General features: G+C 40.3%; 1 protein-coding gene across 2 annotated transcripts in view; it reads left to right on the top strand.

Annotated features, from left to right (window-relative positions):
• LOC149222576 (sphingosine-1-phosphate lyase-like) overlaps positions 1 to 17,341 on the top strand; it is a 268,215-nt gene that overhangs the window by 123,206 nt on the left and 127,668 nt on the right. For both annotated transcript variants that reach the window (XM_089385514.1, XM_089385515.1), the window contains 2 exons: positions 4,288 to 4,512; positions 4,614 to 4,755. In XM_089385514.1, coding sequence (XP_089241640.1) covers positions 4,288 to 4,512; positions 4,614 to 4,755 — 367 coding nt within the window. The remainder of the gene's footprint in view (positions 1 to 4,287; positions 4,513 to 4,613; positions 4,756 to 17,341) is intronic.

The raw sequence follows: 17,341 nt of genomic DNA, 5'->3' as shown, positions 1-17,341 counted from the left end.
TTCCTTAAGAGCTTCGTGAGGATGTCTGCGACTTGCTCATCAGTCTTGATATGTTGTAGCCTTATTGCTCCTCGTTGTACCATATCCTGGATAAAGTGGTACCTGATATCAATGTGCTTGGAGCGGTCGTGGAACACGAGATTCTCTGAAAGGCGAATCCCACTTTGGTTATCACAGAAGATCACGGTGGTACCTAGCACATGCTCAAATAGCTCACTAAAGAGCTTCCTCAACCAAATAACTTCACAAAAGGCCATACTAGTTGCAATGTATCCGACCTCGATGTTCTTAGAGAAACTGATTTCTGCTTTCTGCTCATCTAAGAAATTGAAGCAGACCCCAATGAGAAGCAACATCCAGACGCGCTCTTAGATCCCCCACACTACCCGCCCAGTCAACATTAGTATATTCATGTAGCCTCAAATTCTCGACAGTGCATCTCAGTCCATAGTTGATTGTGACACAGAGATATCTCAAGAGATTCTTAGCAACAATCTAATGAGTGTGATGAGGCTCGACCATAAATTGACTCAACGTATTCATAGCAAAGCATATGTCTAGAACATCAGGGCCCCCACAAGTTTTCTATATTCAGAAGGGTTTGCCAATTCGGGCCCAACAACACTTCCACATAAATTCTTGAAGTTGAGTTCCATTGAAGTAGACACATACTTGCAATCCACCATCACACATCTCTCGAGCAACTTCACTATGTATTTTCCTTAAGAAAGGAAAATCTCACTTGGCTTTTGCCAGACTTCTAGGCTTAGGAAGTAGTGCATCAGTCGTAGGCCCTTCATCTCGAACTCGGAAGCCAACTCCCTCTTACATTGATAAATGAGAGGGTCTGCACCTGTCAAAAAGAGATCATACACATAGATTCACCACATCCTAAACATTATTTTTCATGATACATTCATATTCCTCATTCATCGCATCCTTCTTGACTCGGTGCTTTACGGCTTCTTCGAATGTACATGGCCCAGTATGAACAATAACATTCATAGCAACTAAGTACCCTTGATACCTGTTCAACTTCTTACTTTCACGGAGTGTCGCTCTTGGAGAAATATGTCTTTCAACATCTTCGAGAGTATCTTTGAGCCACAAAGGTCTTTTCCTTGAGGTAAGGGGATCACTAGGTGGTGGATCAATGGGATTCATTGGGCCTTCAACATCAAGCATATGTTCATTTGAAGGGGGTTCATCCTGTTTTCCAACAGCATGATCATCATGATCTGTCCTTGGAATGAGGAGATCTCAGGCCTTCCCAAGGGCAGTATCTTCATCGAAGGTGACATCATGGCTAACTTCCACATCTCTTTGTCTAGGCACGTATATTCTATATGCATTTGGATTTTCATTGTAGCCCACAAAAATACCTTTCTTCCCAGATGCTTCCAACTTGTTTCTTTTCTCTTTAGGCACATCGAAATACACGGGACAAACAAATATTCTAAAATGAGAAACATCAGGTTTATTACCAATGAAAACTTCTTCAGGTGTCATGAAATCCAGTGCTTGATGCGGGCTCCTATTTTTAACATACACGACAATGTTGGCAACTTCTCCCCATAAGAACTTCGGTAGACCTTGATCATGGAGCATGGCATGGGTAGCTTCCATGATTGTTAGATTCTTTCTTTTAGCAACACCATTTTTCTCAGAAGTGTATGGAACGATCGTCTCCCTCTTAATGATAGCCTCTTTGCAAAAGTCATTGAATTCATTTGATTCATATTCGGTTCCATTGTCAGTACTCAATATCTTGATCTTCTTCCTTGTTTGATTTTCCACCAAGGCTTCGAGAGAACGAAACCATTTGAACACTTCATCCTTTTTCTTCAAGAAATTGATCCACGTTTTGCGAGAAAAGTCATCCACAAAAATTGCATAGTATAAGTATCCTCCCAATGATGTTACGGGCAACATGCCAAATAGATCAGAATGGACCAATTGAAGAATGTTGGTAGTTTGACTTTCACTTGAAGGGAATGGACCCCTTGCAAGTTTCCCAGCTGCACAACCCTAACAAACTCTTTCATGGTTCATGTTGAACTCAAGCATACTTGTGACCATCTTCCTTACCCTTTTGGGAGGTCGACCATTTCCATCTCGAGCAGCGGGAGCATTCCTCTTTCCTTTATTGTTGAACTTGTTGTTCCTTTGATTGCCATTGCTTTTGTAGTTGTTGTTGCCATCATCCCCTGGAGTATCTTTCTTGTGAGGACACTCTCTAGCATAATGGCCAAACCTGTTGCAATTGTAGCACCTTCCTTTTCTTCCTTGGCCTTGTTTTCTTGGACCAACATTATTCTTCCTCTTAGCATGAGCAGAGAAGGCAATGGGATTATTTTCGTTTGAAGGCTTGTCTCTCTCCATGATCCTCATCTCTTCTTGAGTGCATCTAGCCAATAATTCATCGAAACTAGGAATCGTGTCATTGTTGAGAATGGTGGTGTTAAACTCTTGAAAGACCCCCAAGTGCAATGAGAGTGAGCTCCTTGTTAGCAATAACTTCTCCAATAGATAGAAGGTCATTCTAGATTTGTGCAATCCTCATGTAGGATTGGATAGACTCCCCTTTATCCATCTTGATGTCCTTCAACTTGTTCTTGAGAAAGAGGATTTGATTTGCATTTTGCAATTTGAACATCCCAACCAGCTTATCATATATCTCCTTAGAAGTTCCCAAATCAGAAATATAAACAACCAAATGCTTTTGAGTAGAGTCTATAATAATTCTTTTGGCTTTGACCTCACCTTTCTTGTATTTTGTCTTTGTAGCAGCGGGTGCATTTGAAGGAGGCTCCACCACTCTTCCCTTCACATAGTCCATGGCATCATGCTCTTCCAAAGTCAAGTCCAAAGTCATCTTCCATGCATGATAGTCGGATTTGTCCTTGAGCTTATCCTCGGATTTGAAGTAAGATGTAGTAGCCATGGAAGCTAGACCAATATTCTTGTCTAATAGCTCTCTCTTAGTGATTGCTTTTCTCTCTCTTGCTTGGGCTTTGTCTTCACCTGGGCTCCGATACCATGTTAAATTTTGTTAACAATGGTATGTTTTATTCTTAGCACAATTACTTGAATGTTTCTTTAGCAGCCCAATTACAGTTCCAATTTAGATTTCCAATAGCAATCCCATTAACTATTAATTATATTGACAGTAAAAGTAGATAGAACATGAAACAATATGCAAAAGACAAGCCAAGACAAGAGGACACCAGTTTTGGCAGATTCCAGGGAAAAACCTCAATGTGGGGAAAACCCTTTGATCAATTCTTCTTATTATTATATCAAAATGTTCAGCAGTAGAGAGAGTACAAAAGTACAAAAGTCAAAATGACTTGCCAAATTCAAAGTCAAAACAGCCCTGTCAAAATCTACAGTTAACTGCAGTCAAATCAGCCTTAACCAGAAAGTCAAAGATGGTCAACGCAGCTGTCAAACTTGCCTCCTTGAGTTCGGTCAACCACAATCAAACTTGGCCTTCCTTGTTGGTCAAAGTTAACCCAAAACAGTCTATCCACATTCGGTCAAAGGAGATAAAACTGCTGTAATTTTCTGCAGTCAAAATTGCAGTCAACCCTGAAGTCAGCACTGGTCAAACTTCCCAGATTCCCTTGATTCCTGTGCCCAGAAATCGGGCTAAAAAGTCAGAAATGATCCTCCAAAAATTGCGATCAAAGAACCCCTGGTCAACGCTGGTGAAACTTGGTCTTCTTCCTGAATTTTTTGGCCCTGCAACTCAGTCCAGAAATTCGTCCTTCTTGAGCCACACGTGTGAGAGAGAGAATGCCTAATGTTATACAAACCAATGAGAGAAGGAGAGAGAATGTGTGAGTGATGATGATGCCAAATGAGGTGAGAGGTCACTTGTATTTATACAAGTCGTTGAGGGTGAAGAGTCACATCCATTGGGCTTCGTAAGCCTACATGATGATGTTGCTGACCTGAACAATTTGCATATGTGTAGGTATAAATTCAAAATCACATTTCTGCTTGTCCAAATTAGATAATCTTTATATCAATTTTGGTCCCCTCGAAAAGAGGAATTTAATGCAATCATCATCTCCATCAAATGAGCTGTCCCAAGGTGGAATTTGGGCCTAGTTGCCAATTTTAACATTATTTTATATATGCATGAATGTAAAAAGGAATAGGGAATCTATGGTTTCATAGAAAAGATATGGAGGGGAGTCTGACTTGTTTGTTAGTTGATCTGTATAACTTTGTTCCTCTATTAAAGTATTACCTAATGCAATATGTCATGTATCTTTACAGGTTTTCTCACACCAACCCGCTGCATTTGAGCGTTTTCCCAAGTATAGCACGATTTGAGAGTGAGGTGGTAGCAATGACAGCAAGCATGTTTGGTAGTAGAGAAAAAGCATCTGGAGGACAAGTTTGTGGTAATATGTCTTCGGGAGGCACAGAAAGTATTATACTTGCAGTAAAGTCTTCACGGGATTATATGAAAGTCAAGAAGGGAATTATGAAACCAGAAATGTGAGCTGATAAGCTTCAGTGAAGTTTTTGCATTTCAAGTTTTGCAATTCTCCACAATTTGTTTGGGCATATCCTGAATCCATTTCTTTTTAATATTTTAGGATAATTCCAGAATCTGCCCATTCTGCATATGATAAAGCGGCCCAATACCTCAAAATCAAGCTATGGCGTGTACCGGTAAATGAAGATTTCCAAGCAGATGTAAAAGCAATCCAGCGTTATTTGAACAAGAATACGATTATGGTATGATGATTTCAAACTGGGACCTACTAGATTTCCTGTATAGAGACAAGTATGATTTACTGTTTCAGTACTTTGGGGGATTTGAGCATCATAAGTCATCTTAGGTACATGTTCTTTTTCCAATTATAAATAGCATTTTTTGGTCTTTGTCAGGTCTAACAATTATATATGACCCAATGAGTCATCTTGGTATTGCATCGTATACAATGCCATTTCTTCCATGATTCCCTGTCTTCGTTACACTCTTTTGCAAGGGGAAGTTTCTGCAATACCTGGAAACTGTTGATGTTTTGATGTTATGACTTTAAGAAAGAATCTCATGGCTATATACAGATGCTAGCTGAATAACATCAGGCTTCCAGAAAGAACTGTTCTATAATTATTAATTCCATCATTTCCTTGCTCTGCTGTTTTGTAACATTTTGGAATGACCTAAGATTTAGGGCAATCCAGTGTTCCATTTTATTGATTTGAATGTAAATTAATGAATGAATCTAGTGTTCCCTTAGACCAATTTGGCTTGGCAGACCTTATGATACAACTTGTATTTAGTCATATAATATATTAGATAAGTGTTGTATGTGTTCTGAGATTATGACATACCTTCGTCCTTTGAATGTAATAAATTTTGGATGTTATCTTTTTTATTTTTTGTAAGCAAGCGTATTTATATTATATTAACATGGCAAAAAAATACATAGTTTACATCCATGAGAGCATCCTTTTCCTCTGTGCAAGGAAACCAGTGATAAGAGCTAGAAGTCTCTGCCCCTGGAAGTGGAAACCAGAGCTCAAATTGTTTGCACATGACCTGACAATTATCAAAATAGAAAACAAGAAGCCTAGCGTCTCTGTGAACAAAAAATGGCGAGGATCCAAAATTACAACAATGATCGCTGTGGCTCCGTGTCAAATGCTTACGAGCCAAACCAAAATTGAAACTATGTGATAATCACTGATGAACCAAACCAGACTGGAGTTTACCAACCTGTGGGTCACGATGGAGCCTAGGAGATTAGCGCTTTCCGCATTGAAACTGCATTGACGCCATGTTGGAACCACATTGAACTTTAGTGTTGCCGTGGGCCTGCATGTTGCTAGAGTCCGAAGTAACTTCCTTGAGGATGAAACAACCATAGGGACTGGGACGAGGAGGTGAGGGGAGGGGAGTGTTTGCAATTGGAGGGACATGGGTATGTGAGGATTGGGGAGGGGCCATTGGAGCACTAGTGACAGGCAGAGAAGAAGAGTCCACTGGAGGGGAGTGCGAGCGAGAGAGAGCAGGAGAGGAGGGGGATGAAATGTTGGGGGAAAATCAATTTTGAGTTCTCTAGCTAGGTGCTTGAGGGAGGAGTGGCTTTGGAAGGCAGTGAGCTCTGCTATCCATCTCGTGGCTTTCGCTTTCTCCTAAGCTCTCTTATTGAGCTGGTGAGCAAGGAGGTTTAGGAGGGCCCAAATCATTGGACCGACCTCTACGAGTCTCTGCTCCTCAAGAGCGAGGACCTCTCTTCTGATGGGAGCTGGTATGCCATGGTCGAAAAGGGCAGTGATAGAGGCTTCATCAAAGCTGGTGGGAGGACGTCCACGCTCCCTGCCTCTGCCAGGGCATCATCCCCTGCCTCTTTTGCTGTTCATTGTTGGGTGGTAGAATACCAACATCGCAGAGCTAGAGCCAAAGGAGACGAAGGAACCTTGAAGAGAATGACCAAGGGAAGAAAATGCCTGGAGGCCATATTCCTTGGTCTTTTATTACCGGATTGGACAAGCGGGAGAGCAAGGTATGGGGCCTGTGGATGCTAGCAAGAGAATTTAAGGTTCATGGCTACGACTTGTTGGCAGACTTGCACTAGGTGGTGACTGTCGCCATCTGAGCTAGGGAGTCGCACTGATCCTCCCACGTGCACTCAGATCCGGGAGAAATTTTGGATGTTATCATTGATTGGAGGATAGGAGCACTGTATTTTCATGGATTAAAGAATAATTAATTATTTTTAATGGGACCCTAAGTCTAAACTTAGGAAATTAAAATAATTAACAGGTATTAATCTAAATTGTGGGTGAAACTTCTAGAAGGCGGCGGAGATCAAGTCAATATGTTCCTAGCCATTGATTAGAATCTAATCTGGGCCGTTGATTGATCAACGAGAGGATTATAAGAGAAGGCTTGATGGGCACTTTGAGAACACACAGAGAGAGTTGATTAGTCAGATCAAATTGTTGAAGCTAGACGCAGCGCAGTGATTTGTAGTGATCACATAGTGAGGGGCAGAGGGAGTTTTGGCTGGAGATCTTTTCCAGAGCCAAGAATACTCAGTAGAGAGGGAGAGAGACACACAGAGGAGGTAGCCTAGAGGGCAGTGAGGGTGATGCAGAGCTAGGAAGGGCTCACGCAGAACAGTGTAGAGGCCTCTAGCACAAAAGTCTAAGTTTTCCGAGGAGGTTGACGTTTCTGAGCCGAGAGGGTTGAAAAAGGCTTCTGAGGGCAAATTGATTCCCAGTTGAGCTGACACAAGGCTTTAGAGGTTGACGAAGGGCCCACGCAGGGGCAGCGCAGAGGTAGTCGGGGACTCGTTGGTTCAACTGCCAAATCAGTCGGGACTTGTAGTGTAGAGTGAGGTAATCTCACTAATTTCTTCTGCCGAGTGATATTCTCTGTACTGGGTTGCCAGTAAGGCATCCAGAGTTTATATTCATAAATAACTACTGCTTAATAATAAAAACCCTTAGAACTGCTGCGCCTATTTTCCTGCATTGGGTTTTTCCAGGGACATTTGTCCAAAAACCACCGTCATTTATGTTGTATTTTCCAGTGTTGATAATATCGCCGAGATATCGGCGATATTCGGAAATATTGCGATATTTTCGGCGAGCCGATATATCGCCAACAAAATATCGCGATGTTTTCGGCTTTTGAAAATATCGCGCGATTTCCGAAATATCGCCCGGTGACTGTAAAAAATTTCTGCACGGCCTATAAAAATCCGATTTTAGTTTTTTTTCATATCATTTCTGATTGCTGGAGAAGGAAGGGGAGAGCTATGTGGTTGCTGCCAAGGAGGGTTTGAGCGTTCTAGGCCCTTGTATTGAATCTTGATATGCTATTCATGGTAATGTTAAATTCTTAAAGTAAAAGTGACATTCTCCTTAATTTTCATTTTCATCCTTTTACTTAAATTTTTAACATTACCATGAAATGACTCAGGATGTTTGAGAGTGGTTCCGGCCTCATTGGATTTCATATGGAGAAAGTAGAATTTTAGATTTCATTCAAAATGCAGCAGACTTATCAGTTTTTTAGGATTTCAGGATTGGGAGATTGTAATGTTTCCAGGTGACACCACCTGCCCGGGCTATCCCTGCTACCAGTAGAGGACGTGGTCTACCTCCTATAGCTCCTACTTCTAGTTCTTAAGCTTCTAGAGCATAGCAAACTCCACTGCCAACTCCACCAGCACCAGCATCTACATCTAGAGGGAAAGGGAAAGCTGTGGCATTTTCTCGCAAGAGGGACAGAGGAAATCAATAGGATTAGACTTTAGTTATTTTCTTATGTGCTTGTAAGTTGTACATGAACAATGAACATTGAATATTCAAGAATCAAGACCAAGCATATCACATTCTAATTTCTAAATAGTAAATTTTGATTCTATTTATTTTTTTAAAGTGAACTATGAACTTTGAGAAGTAATTATATTTTAATTTGATTAGATAAGCTGCAACTTACAATTTAATATGGATAAAAAACTATATTTTGGTATATATATATATATATATATATATAAAACGTGTCCCCCGTGTCTTGTTTCCAGGTCGTTGTGTTTCGCATTGAATACTCGTATTTACGTGTCCTCTGTGTCTCGTGTCCTCGTGTCATGTGACTTAGCTTAGACAATATTGATGTATTGTCTCTGTGGAGGGTGGAGTCTGAGGAGCCCCTCTTGGAGGAGTCACCTTCATGGTTAGAGACAGTGGCAGATGATCCATTAGAGCAGGGGCAGCAAGAGGAGGACTCGGAGTCAGAGGAGCAGCAACACTCAGAGGAGGAGCAGGAGGAGGAGGAGGACACTGCGGGAGCATCAGCATCAATACCATCTGCTATAGATATAGGAGAGCATAGCCCCATACCTAGCACTCATTATTTGACATTAGGTGCAGAGGCAGGGTCAGGGCCTCCTACTACTAGGGGCACGCCTAGCAAACAACCCATCATGTTTTCCCGTAAAATGGGGAGAGGGCAGTGATTTCAGATAGATAACTGCTAGTTTTAATTGTTGTGCTACATATAACTCATGATGATGAGATACTTTTATATATGTGATGTTATTTTGCATTGGTTCTCCACATTTGAGTCCTTGAATGGACAATTATCAGGGATCAGCAGGATTTGGTATCGCCTTTGATGTATCATTTCTATTTGACATCATATATATCAGTGTTTTCTTCATATTTATGTGCCAATGTGTTTATTTCATGTTGTTATTGCTTTATATGTTTAAAAATCTGAAAAAAAATGAATATATTATGCATTTTTTATGCTTGCCGATATTTGCTGATATTTTGCCGATATTTTCGCCGATATTGCCGATAAGATATTTTCTGGACCCTCGCCGATATTTTCCCGATACCGATATTATCAACACTGGTATTTTCCTTCTTGCTCAGTTTTTTGTATCGACATATTATTTAATTGATGTAGGCTGCAGTGTATGTATTTTGATGTTTGCCGTAGGAAACTGCAAATAACTTGTCCATGTAAATCTAACAAGTAGGAGAAATATCATTAGTTGCTGCAGTAGGGATTTCGGTTTAAGGAATTTTCACATGGTATCAGAGTAGTGCAGGTGAAGCAAGAAGAGCAGTGCTAGAGAACCCAACACTGAGCAAAAAAGGAGGTTGAAAAAGCTACAGGAGGCAATAGTTCGAATCCCTAGAAGGGGTTTACGCATTCCAAGCCTGGAGGGCTAAATTTCGAGGCAGTCTCTCTCTAATTGAGTTGATAGAGGGAAGGGCTTCCAGATTGAAATCTTGTCGTGGCAGAGGGAGCAACATTGAGCCTTAGCATGAAGAAGAGCTGGTGGGATGCAGTTACTCTGCAGGCTGTTTTGCTGGGCAGAAAGACGTCAGAAGAGAGGAGAAGCATAGTGAGGGAACTTTTCCTTAGTAGACTTCCCGAAAATGATGAAAATGACATGAACTCACACAAATTACAGAAAAACACATATAAAAACTAGAGACACAATATTGACGGAAAAAGGCTGAAGCCTCATGTATTCTCTCACTCTCATTCTTACATCAAAATAATTGAAATAGTGTTACAAATAAATCGATGAGAGATATTGGTCTCAAGATAGTGCGTGCTATCTTGGACATCTTTGGTTGAGATAATTTCTCCTTTGGTTGAGATAATTTCTCACCAGACACACCAATATAGGAGTTACCTAAACTAACTCCTATCTTAGAGGAACAACCCAAGAGTTAGGCACAAATTCCTAACTTGAAATATTTAATTAATTAATTTATTTTGGATTTATTATTGTTTTATGAGAGAGTCTAACATTCCCCCCTTCAATGATAAATCCAAAATAAGAACGAGGAACCATCTTCCAAGTTCTCATGTTGATCCTCAAAAACATTGCCTGAAAAAACCGCCAAATCTGGATGCTGAACAAACCGCAAAATGAAGAGATTGAGTCAGCTGCATGCTTGATTCATCTCTAAAGGACACTTGACAACTCCATCATGTGCCAAGCCGCAAAAGGATCCAACTTTCCTTTGCTTGAAAACAGCATCCGGTGTCCACTGACACAATTTGATGAACGCCCACTGGCGTATTTGCTGATGATGATCGCCCCTTGGCTGAAGATGTCGAAAAACAACTTAATGTTGCTTTTGCTATGATGAAAGCTGCTCACTGCTGCTTTGGCTGTCGATCGCCCACTGGCGAATTTGCTGATGCTCACTGCTGATGACAAATGCCCACTGGCTGATGAAGATGCCCACTGGCTGCTTCGCTGATGTTGTCGAGACTTTCAGTCTGACAACCACTTGTCAATTTCATTGACATTTTCCCCCCTTTGTCAGTTGAAAGGAGAGACAATCTTCTCCAAAATATATTTGAACTCCCCCCCTTCAGGTGTAGGAGAGTTTCACTGTTGTACTCCCTCGTTCAACTGCAGGAGAGTACCATCATCGATTCACTGCTGGCTGCACTATGTGTGAATGTAGTCGGTTGTAGAACTGAGACAACCGTTTGACTGTGGATGACCATTCCCAAGGATCAATCCAGTCATAATGTATCTTCAATCTGCCTGATTTTTGGTGGTTGCGACATTTTGCTGAGGAATGATTGGGCTTGCCACAATGGCAACACGGATGGAGATCAAAACACTGATCTTCCATATGACCGGTTCTTTGACAATGAGAACACTTTGATTGGACTTCAACTTTAGGTTGCGTGCAATTCTGTTTGTCGGCAACTTTCTCAGTACCTGCTGAGGTGAGTGGTTCAAGAAATCCTGCACTCACAAACTTAATTGGCTTGGAATAATCTGGGATTTGTAAGTTGGTGTCATCAGGGACATATCCTAAGCCTCGTCTATTCTTGTTATTTTGAATTTCTTCCCAAGGCTTGATGATGGGTTTGGAAGAAATTTGAATTTGATCATGAACAACTTCGATACTTGAAGTTGTTGGGATGAATGACTTATCATCTGGATGGTTCAAAGACTTGAAAGTATCACTCTTTTCTTTCAATTCATTCCTTTGAAGTTGGGACTCAAGCTGAAGAAACTCAATGGTTTCATGCGTTTGCTGTAGATGCCGTGAAATATCAGCAAGAGTTTCTTTGCTGACGTGCACCATGTCTTCATCACTGGAGATCATCAAACTGTGAAGAATGTTTAATAACTGAATATGCTGCGCCATCTGAACTTGCTCCCTTGAAGTCAGGCTCTCTTGTCGTAGATGTCGTGCTTTGAACTGTTTCACTTTACTTGAATGACAGGCTCGCTTGCTATGGGACTTGACTGGCACGCTCGCTTGATGACGATTGCGTTTGTGTGAACGCTCACTTGAATGATTTGATGACTTCACGCTCGCTTGATGATGATTGTGAACTTGTTTCTTATTTGCTTTAGAATTAAAATTCGTGCATTCAATAGAGTCTGCTTAAAGGAAGGGTGTCGAACACTGTCGAAAATGCACCCAAAAAAGCTTACAATGGTTTTAATGACTCACATAAAACAAGGAATTCACTTGTCTTAATTTGACTAAGTTGAAGAGAATGGACGTGCTTGACTTCTGATCAAATCAAAGCGTGGGTGTCGGTTTCAACCGAGAATGCACCCGTACAATTCAATTGGAATTTGATTCACAAGTTCTTAAATTTGTTTGCAAGAATGTTGATGTAGACTTTGCTTTGAAACAGTGAAGTTTACAAATTCATTAACTTGATTGAATTTGCTTGTTGAAGTAGAATGTCGATGTTGAAAACTTTGATGAGTTGTTGTATGTGTGGAGCTTAATTATCCTTCCTTGCAACTATTTCGATATAGGTGTTGTGCTTGCTGGCATTGTATTTTATGTGTGCATGAAATGAGATCATTTATGTGTCAAAACTAGACACAAATCATAAGCAAAAAAAAACATGAAGCATGCACCATCATCAACTCACTCTTCGTGTACCTAAGATCCCCTTATTCAATTTCGGGCGGATCTAGGACACAATCACCACAAAAAATATGACTTTATTGAGTATTGAGATCATCAACCTTTCATCTTTTACAACATTGCCATGAAATCTTTCTCAAACAATGAGAATTTGACACTCACAAATTTGGAAGAAATGAGTTCAAAAACCTGACTCAACCTCCTACATCAATGAGCTCTCCTTGGAAAAATCTATCACTTCAAATACACAAATAAATTTAGCTTATCGCTCCAAAGTTCAAAATACTTTCACCTTATCTCTCCAAAACTTATCACTCCATTACATAAAGAATTAGAAATACTCCTTTATGTCACCATCCTTATTACTCCATGACATGGCTTTAAAAGTCTCACTTATCATTCTATTACAAAGCTTTAAAAAACACTTTTATAAAGCTCACCTTATTTGTCACCAACAAATGCTTCCTGGTAAAGATGTTGCTGCATTATTTAATCAGAAATCTGGGCTTATTGTATGCAGCAGCAAAAACAAGCGTGGGGCATTTCATGTTTTCCATAATTCTTGCCTTATAGATTGGGTTCTCTTGTGTGAATCGAAAATTTGGCTATCTCACTTGAATGGCAGCAAAGGCACTCAGAAAAGTAGATGGTCCGTTTTTGACCAACGGAATAGAATTTGTGGTGTGAAACAAATCAATGGACGCAGGGGCAACAGCAGCAATCGTGCTTCAATTTTCTGTCCTGAATGCCAGGGCACTGGTCTCAAAACAAGAAGTGGTCAGTTCATGAATGGCTGCTGGATAAAAGAAAGATTGTTTGAGTTACGATTGGCCAGCTATAAGCCGGCAATCTAAATGATCACGGGTCTTCTAGAACAAGATCTCAATATGTGATTCAGGTTGTAGAATACATCGCATGTAATTTGAACACGTTGTTGACACTGCGCTCAATTTGAAAGCTGCTAGTACGTTGTACACAATTTGGAAGTTTTTTTGGTGACATCTGAAATCTTTAAGATCTCTGGTGCTTCACAACCGTATCATTGTCTTGACACATGGGTACTTATTGATTAAAACCCACGAGCTGTTCTTTGGAGCATTCATCAGTTCTTCATGGCTTTTTCCACACGTTCTCTGGCAATGCGGATGCAGTTCTATTTCCGTAGCCAAACATTCCCTTCTTTTAGACTGTTGGCAATTTCTGATTGACTTGGTTTCACAATTGCATTTACAGCTGTAAATGCGGACGCCTTTTTTTTGGCCTTCTACAGCTGTGCTCTTCTTGGGCCACGGAATTTGAACAAAGCACGCAGAAGCTATCCAATCACTTGCTACAACACACTAAACAAAGAGCGATTACGCATCCCACAATCGACATTCAATAACTTGTGTCTTTGTTAGAATTGAACCCCTCTGACAATTTCCTCTGTTCAATGCAGACTCTTACTACGTGACATTCCAATCATAAGTCGAAATCTTCAATTCTGGATTGTTTAAACACACGAGCAGGCAGCATTGCTATCATTATGCATTTCTTTCAACATTCAAACTGTATTAAAATTAGAGTCAGCAATGCCAGCTTAAGGGCTTTCTTGGGGTGGCCCGAATTCTAACAGAATTCACAGACCTGAACAATTTTTTGTTTGGATGAATTTTTTATTGATAATTCAACTTTCGGAATATACCCCATAATTCTCCCAGAATTTTCACTACAGAACCGTACCTGTAAATTGCTAAACCCAACTAGGAAATTTGTATTTGACTTTGAAATTCTTCCAGGGCTGCATTTTTAACATTTTCATGATGGGTGATAATTTGTAAAACAGGGGAGAAAAGTGCGCCAGGATATATATCCCTCAAACCTTCCAGATTCTGTTGAGACTTACAGAAACAGGCTTGAGAACGAAAACAGATTCTCCATGAAATTTTATTGCAATCAACTTAAAGTTTTCACATAGAAAGCCAAACAGATACCAATACACGGAGACAATTGAGATACTGGCGGGGCTCTTTGAGTGCCTTACCTCCCTTGCATTTCATGAGATAGATCGATTGACACTGCGCCAGTGCTCATTCCTTGGATTTCCAATATGTTACCCTCGCTCTGCTGGAACCATTACATCTCGTTGGTCTTGAACCGAGTCTTTGAGATCTTATATCAGTGCTATGTGAATTTAACAACAACGTTTTAAAAACCGCACCATTAATTCCTTAAAATCGCACATTCGCGGCAACACTCGGTTTCTGCAATATAACGGTTTCTCAAAAGAGCTCAACGTTTAACCTTATGGCTCTGATACCACATGATGAAAATGACATGAACTCACACGAATTACAGAAAAACACATATAAAAACCAGAGACACAATATTGACGGAAAAAGGCTGAAGCCTCATGTATTCTCTCACTCTCATTCTTACATCAAAATAATTGAAATAGTGTTACAAATAAATAGATGAGAGATATTGGTCTCAAGATAGTGTGTGCTATCTTGGACATCTTTGGTTGAGATAATTTCTCCTTTGGTTGAGATAATTTCTCACCAGACACACCAATATAGGAGTTACCTAAACTAACTCCTATCTTAGAGGAACAACCCAAGAGTTAGGCACAAATTCCTAACTTGAAATATTTAATTAATTTATTTATTTTGGATTTATTATTGTTTTATGAGAGAGTCTAACAGAAAAGAAGTCCATTTTCTTACTGGTTGAGCAACAGCAATAAGTAGAGAGGAGCAGTGTGACATTTTCGTGGCAGAGATGGCAACCAGTGGGCTGAGAGATCAGGACAGGTTGGATGGGGCGTCCAACTACGTTCCAACTACGTCATTTGGAAGGCAAGAATGTCATTCCTTCTAGATGAGCATTCTCTCAAGACCTATGTCGACAGCGTGGTGGCTGTGCCTACTGACGCAGATCTGTTGAAGAAGTACCGAGCAAAAATGGCAAAGGCAAAGAGAATGATCCTTGATGGAGTGAAGGATCTTGTGGTCTGTCACATCGGCAACAAAGGGATGTTAGAAATACTAAGAGGGGGGATGAATCAATATTTCTTTTCAGTTGTTACTTTTACTAGTTAGATCACTTATATGTAGAATACAAAATGAACAATATAAATAAATGCTTTTATTAATATAATATTTACAATGAATCAAGTACAATATAGGTAGGGCTCCAACCCTAGGTGAAGGCACCGATCTTCAATCTCCGAGGCTCCAACCTGTTGCCAAGCACCAACTTGGACTTTAGTGAGGCTCTGACCTCTAGGGGTTCGACCCTATCTTATCTAAGGCTCCAACCTTGAGTTTAGGAGCACCAACTCCAAGGACACCAATCTTATATTTGCCAAGCACGAACTTGGACTTTCCAAGGCACCAACCTTGTCAATTCTGAGGCACCAACCCTAAGGGCTCCAATCTTATGGCTTCACTTTGTCAAGGTATGTTTGGTTGCACTTGACGGCTCCTAACGTTCTGTTCACCAAGCCCTGTCAATCTTCAGTTTCACTGTAGTCTTCACACTACATCATCAATGGCAACCTTAACTTAGAAGGTGTCATCATTGTTCTTCATGGTACCTAATCAAAATCTCCTAGGTCACCTCATGATAACTTCAATACATCATGGTCACCAAGGGTGTCTCCAAGATTAGCTTCAATACGCCCACAAAGTAAGCCCACAAGTCAACTCAATCAAGCCCAACAAAAACTGCCTCAAATAAGCTCAACAATTTTTCCAATCAAGAATGTCTTCAAACACTTATGAACTGCCAATCCTGTGCTTCCAAAGTTTGCAATAAACTGCCAACTCAAGGTCTGCAATAGATCTGTATCAAGCTCCAATTTGTCCACTGAATGTTCTTCAAAAGTTTCACTTGTCCAAAGTAATGTTCCAAGTGTCCTTTGTCCAAGGTTTCCAGATGTTTCCAATATGTGACTGTCCTTGGCTACCAATGCTTGACTGTAGCTACAATCTTCCACAAGACTGCTCCACGATTTCAAAAATGCTTTATCTTCAAAAAACACTTCACAGCCTAATGGTCTAACTGTCCAAGACTTCTTAGGCACTGATCAAGCTTAATTGTCTGATATAGTTAAGGTCCAAGCTAGCTTCACTGTTTGACTTACTAACCATAGAATGTACCTAGGTCTGAAGCATCAATTGTTGAGAGTTCTTTCATGATTTGTACCTTCAATCCGACCTTCCACAGGTGCCTTTCATCCATAGGTTGCTGTAGCATATATAATCCGAGCCTTTGACACTGTTTCCACAGGTGACCAAGGTTGTAACTCCGGGCTTCAATGTATCACAGGTTTGTTTAAAGTTTATTATTGGTGAGTCCGAGCTTCACAACAACTCCAGTGAGAGACCAACCCATAATTCTTCTATTTTCGCTGTGCTGTTCCAGATTATCACCAATCCATAATCACGTTCCTTGTGAGTTCACGAGATGTGAACTATTTTTATTATCTAGATCTTTTTTTTTCACGTTCATTTCAATGCATCACAACTTATATATATTTGTATGCATATAATTTTAAACGGACGTCATCATAAAGAAAGCCGACTTGTAAATCCGACTAATGTTTTGGTGGAGTCAGCATGTAATTCGTTCATAGTTTTTTTTATTAAATATGCAACATTCAGTGTATGATATATTTCAGAGTCTACACCTAGCGTCAAAGGTATTTTTGAGGGAGAGACGTCATCTTTAGAGAAGCCAGCATGATTTAGCTGACCCTCGTAATACAATGCTGATCATCGATTTTTTTGGTTGTTGATCTGATGGTTTTGGTTTCGCCGAAGTATCTTCAACCCTTTTTCAGAGGCCAAATTATGTTGCCGTGTCTCAGAGTTTAGGGCGGTTTTGCAATTGGGTTTTGACCTACTAGCTTCAACTATGCCACTACGATTTTGAA

The sequence above is a fragment of the Pinus tabuliformis genome, chromosome Q (genome assembly GCF_031772625.1).
Source record: "Pinus tabuliformis cultivar Carrire ecotype Pingquan chromosome Q, CPIR1, whole genome shotgun sequence".
Taxonomy (NCBI): Eukaryota; Viridiplantae; Streptophyta; class Pinopsida; order Pinales; family Pinaceae; genus Pinus; species Pinus tabuliformis.
Note: the sequence above shows the minus strand (reverse complement) of the source record. Positions and strands in the feature narration are given on the sequence as shown.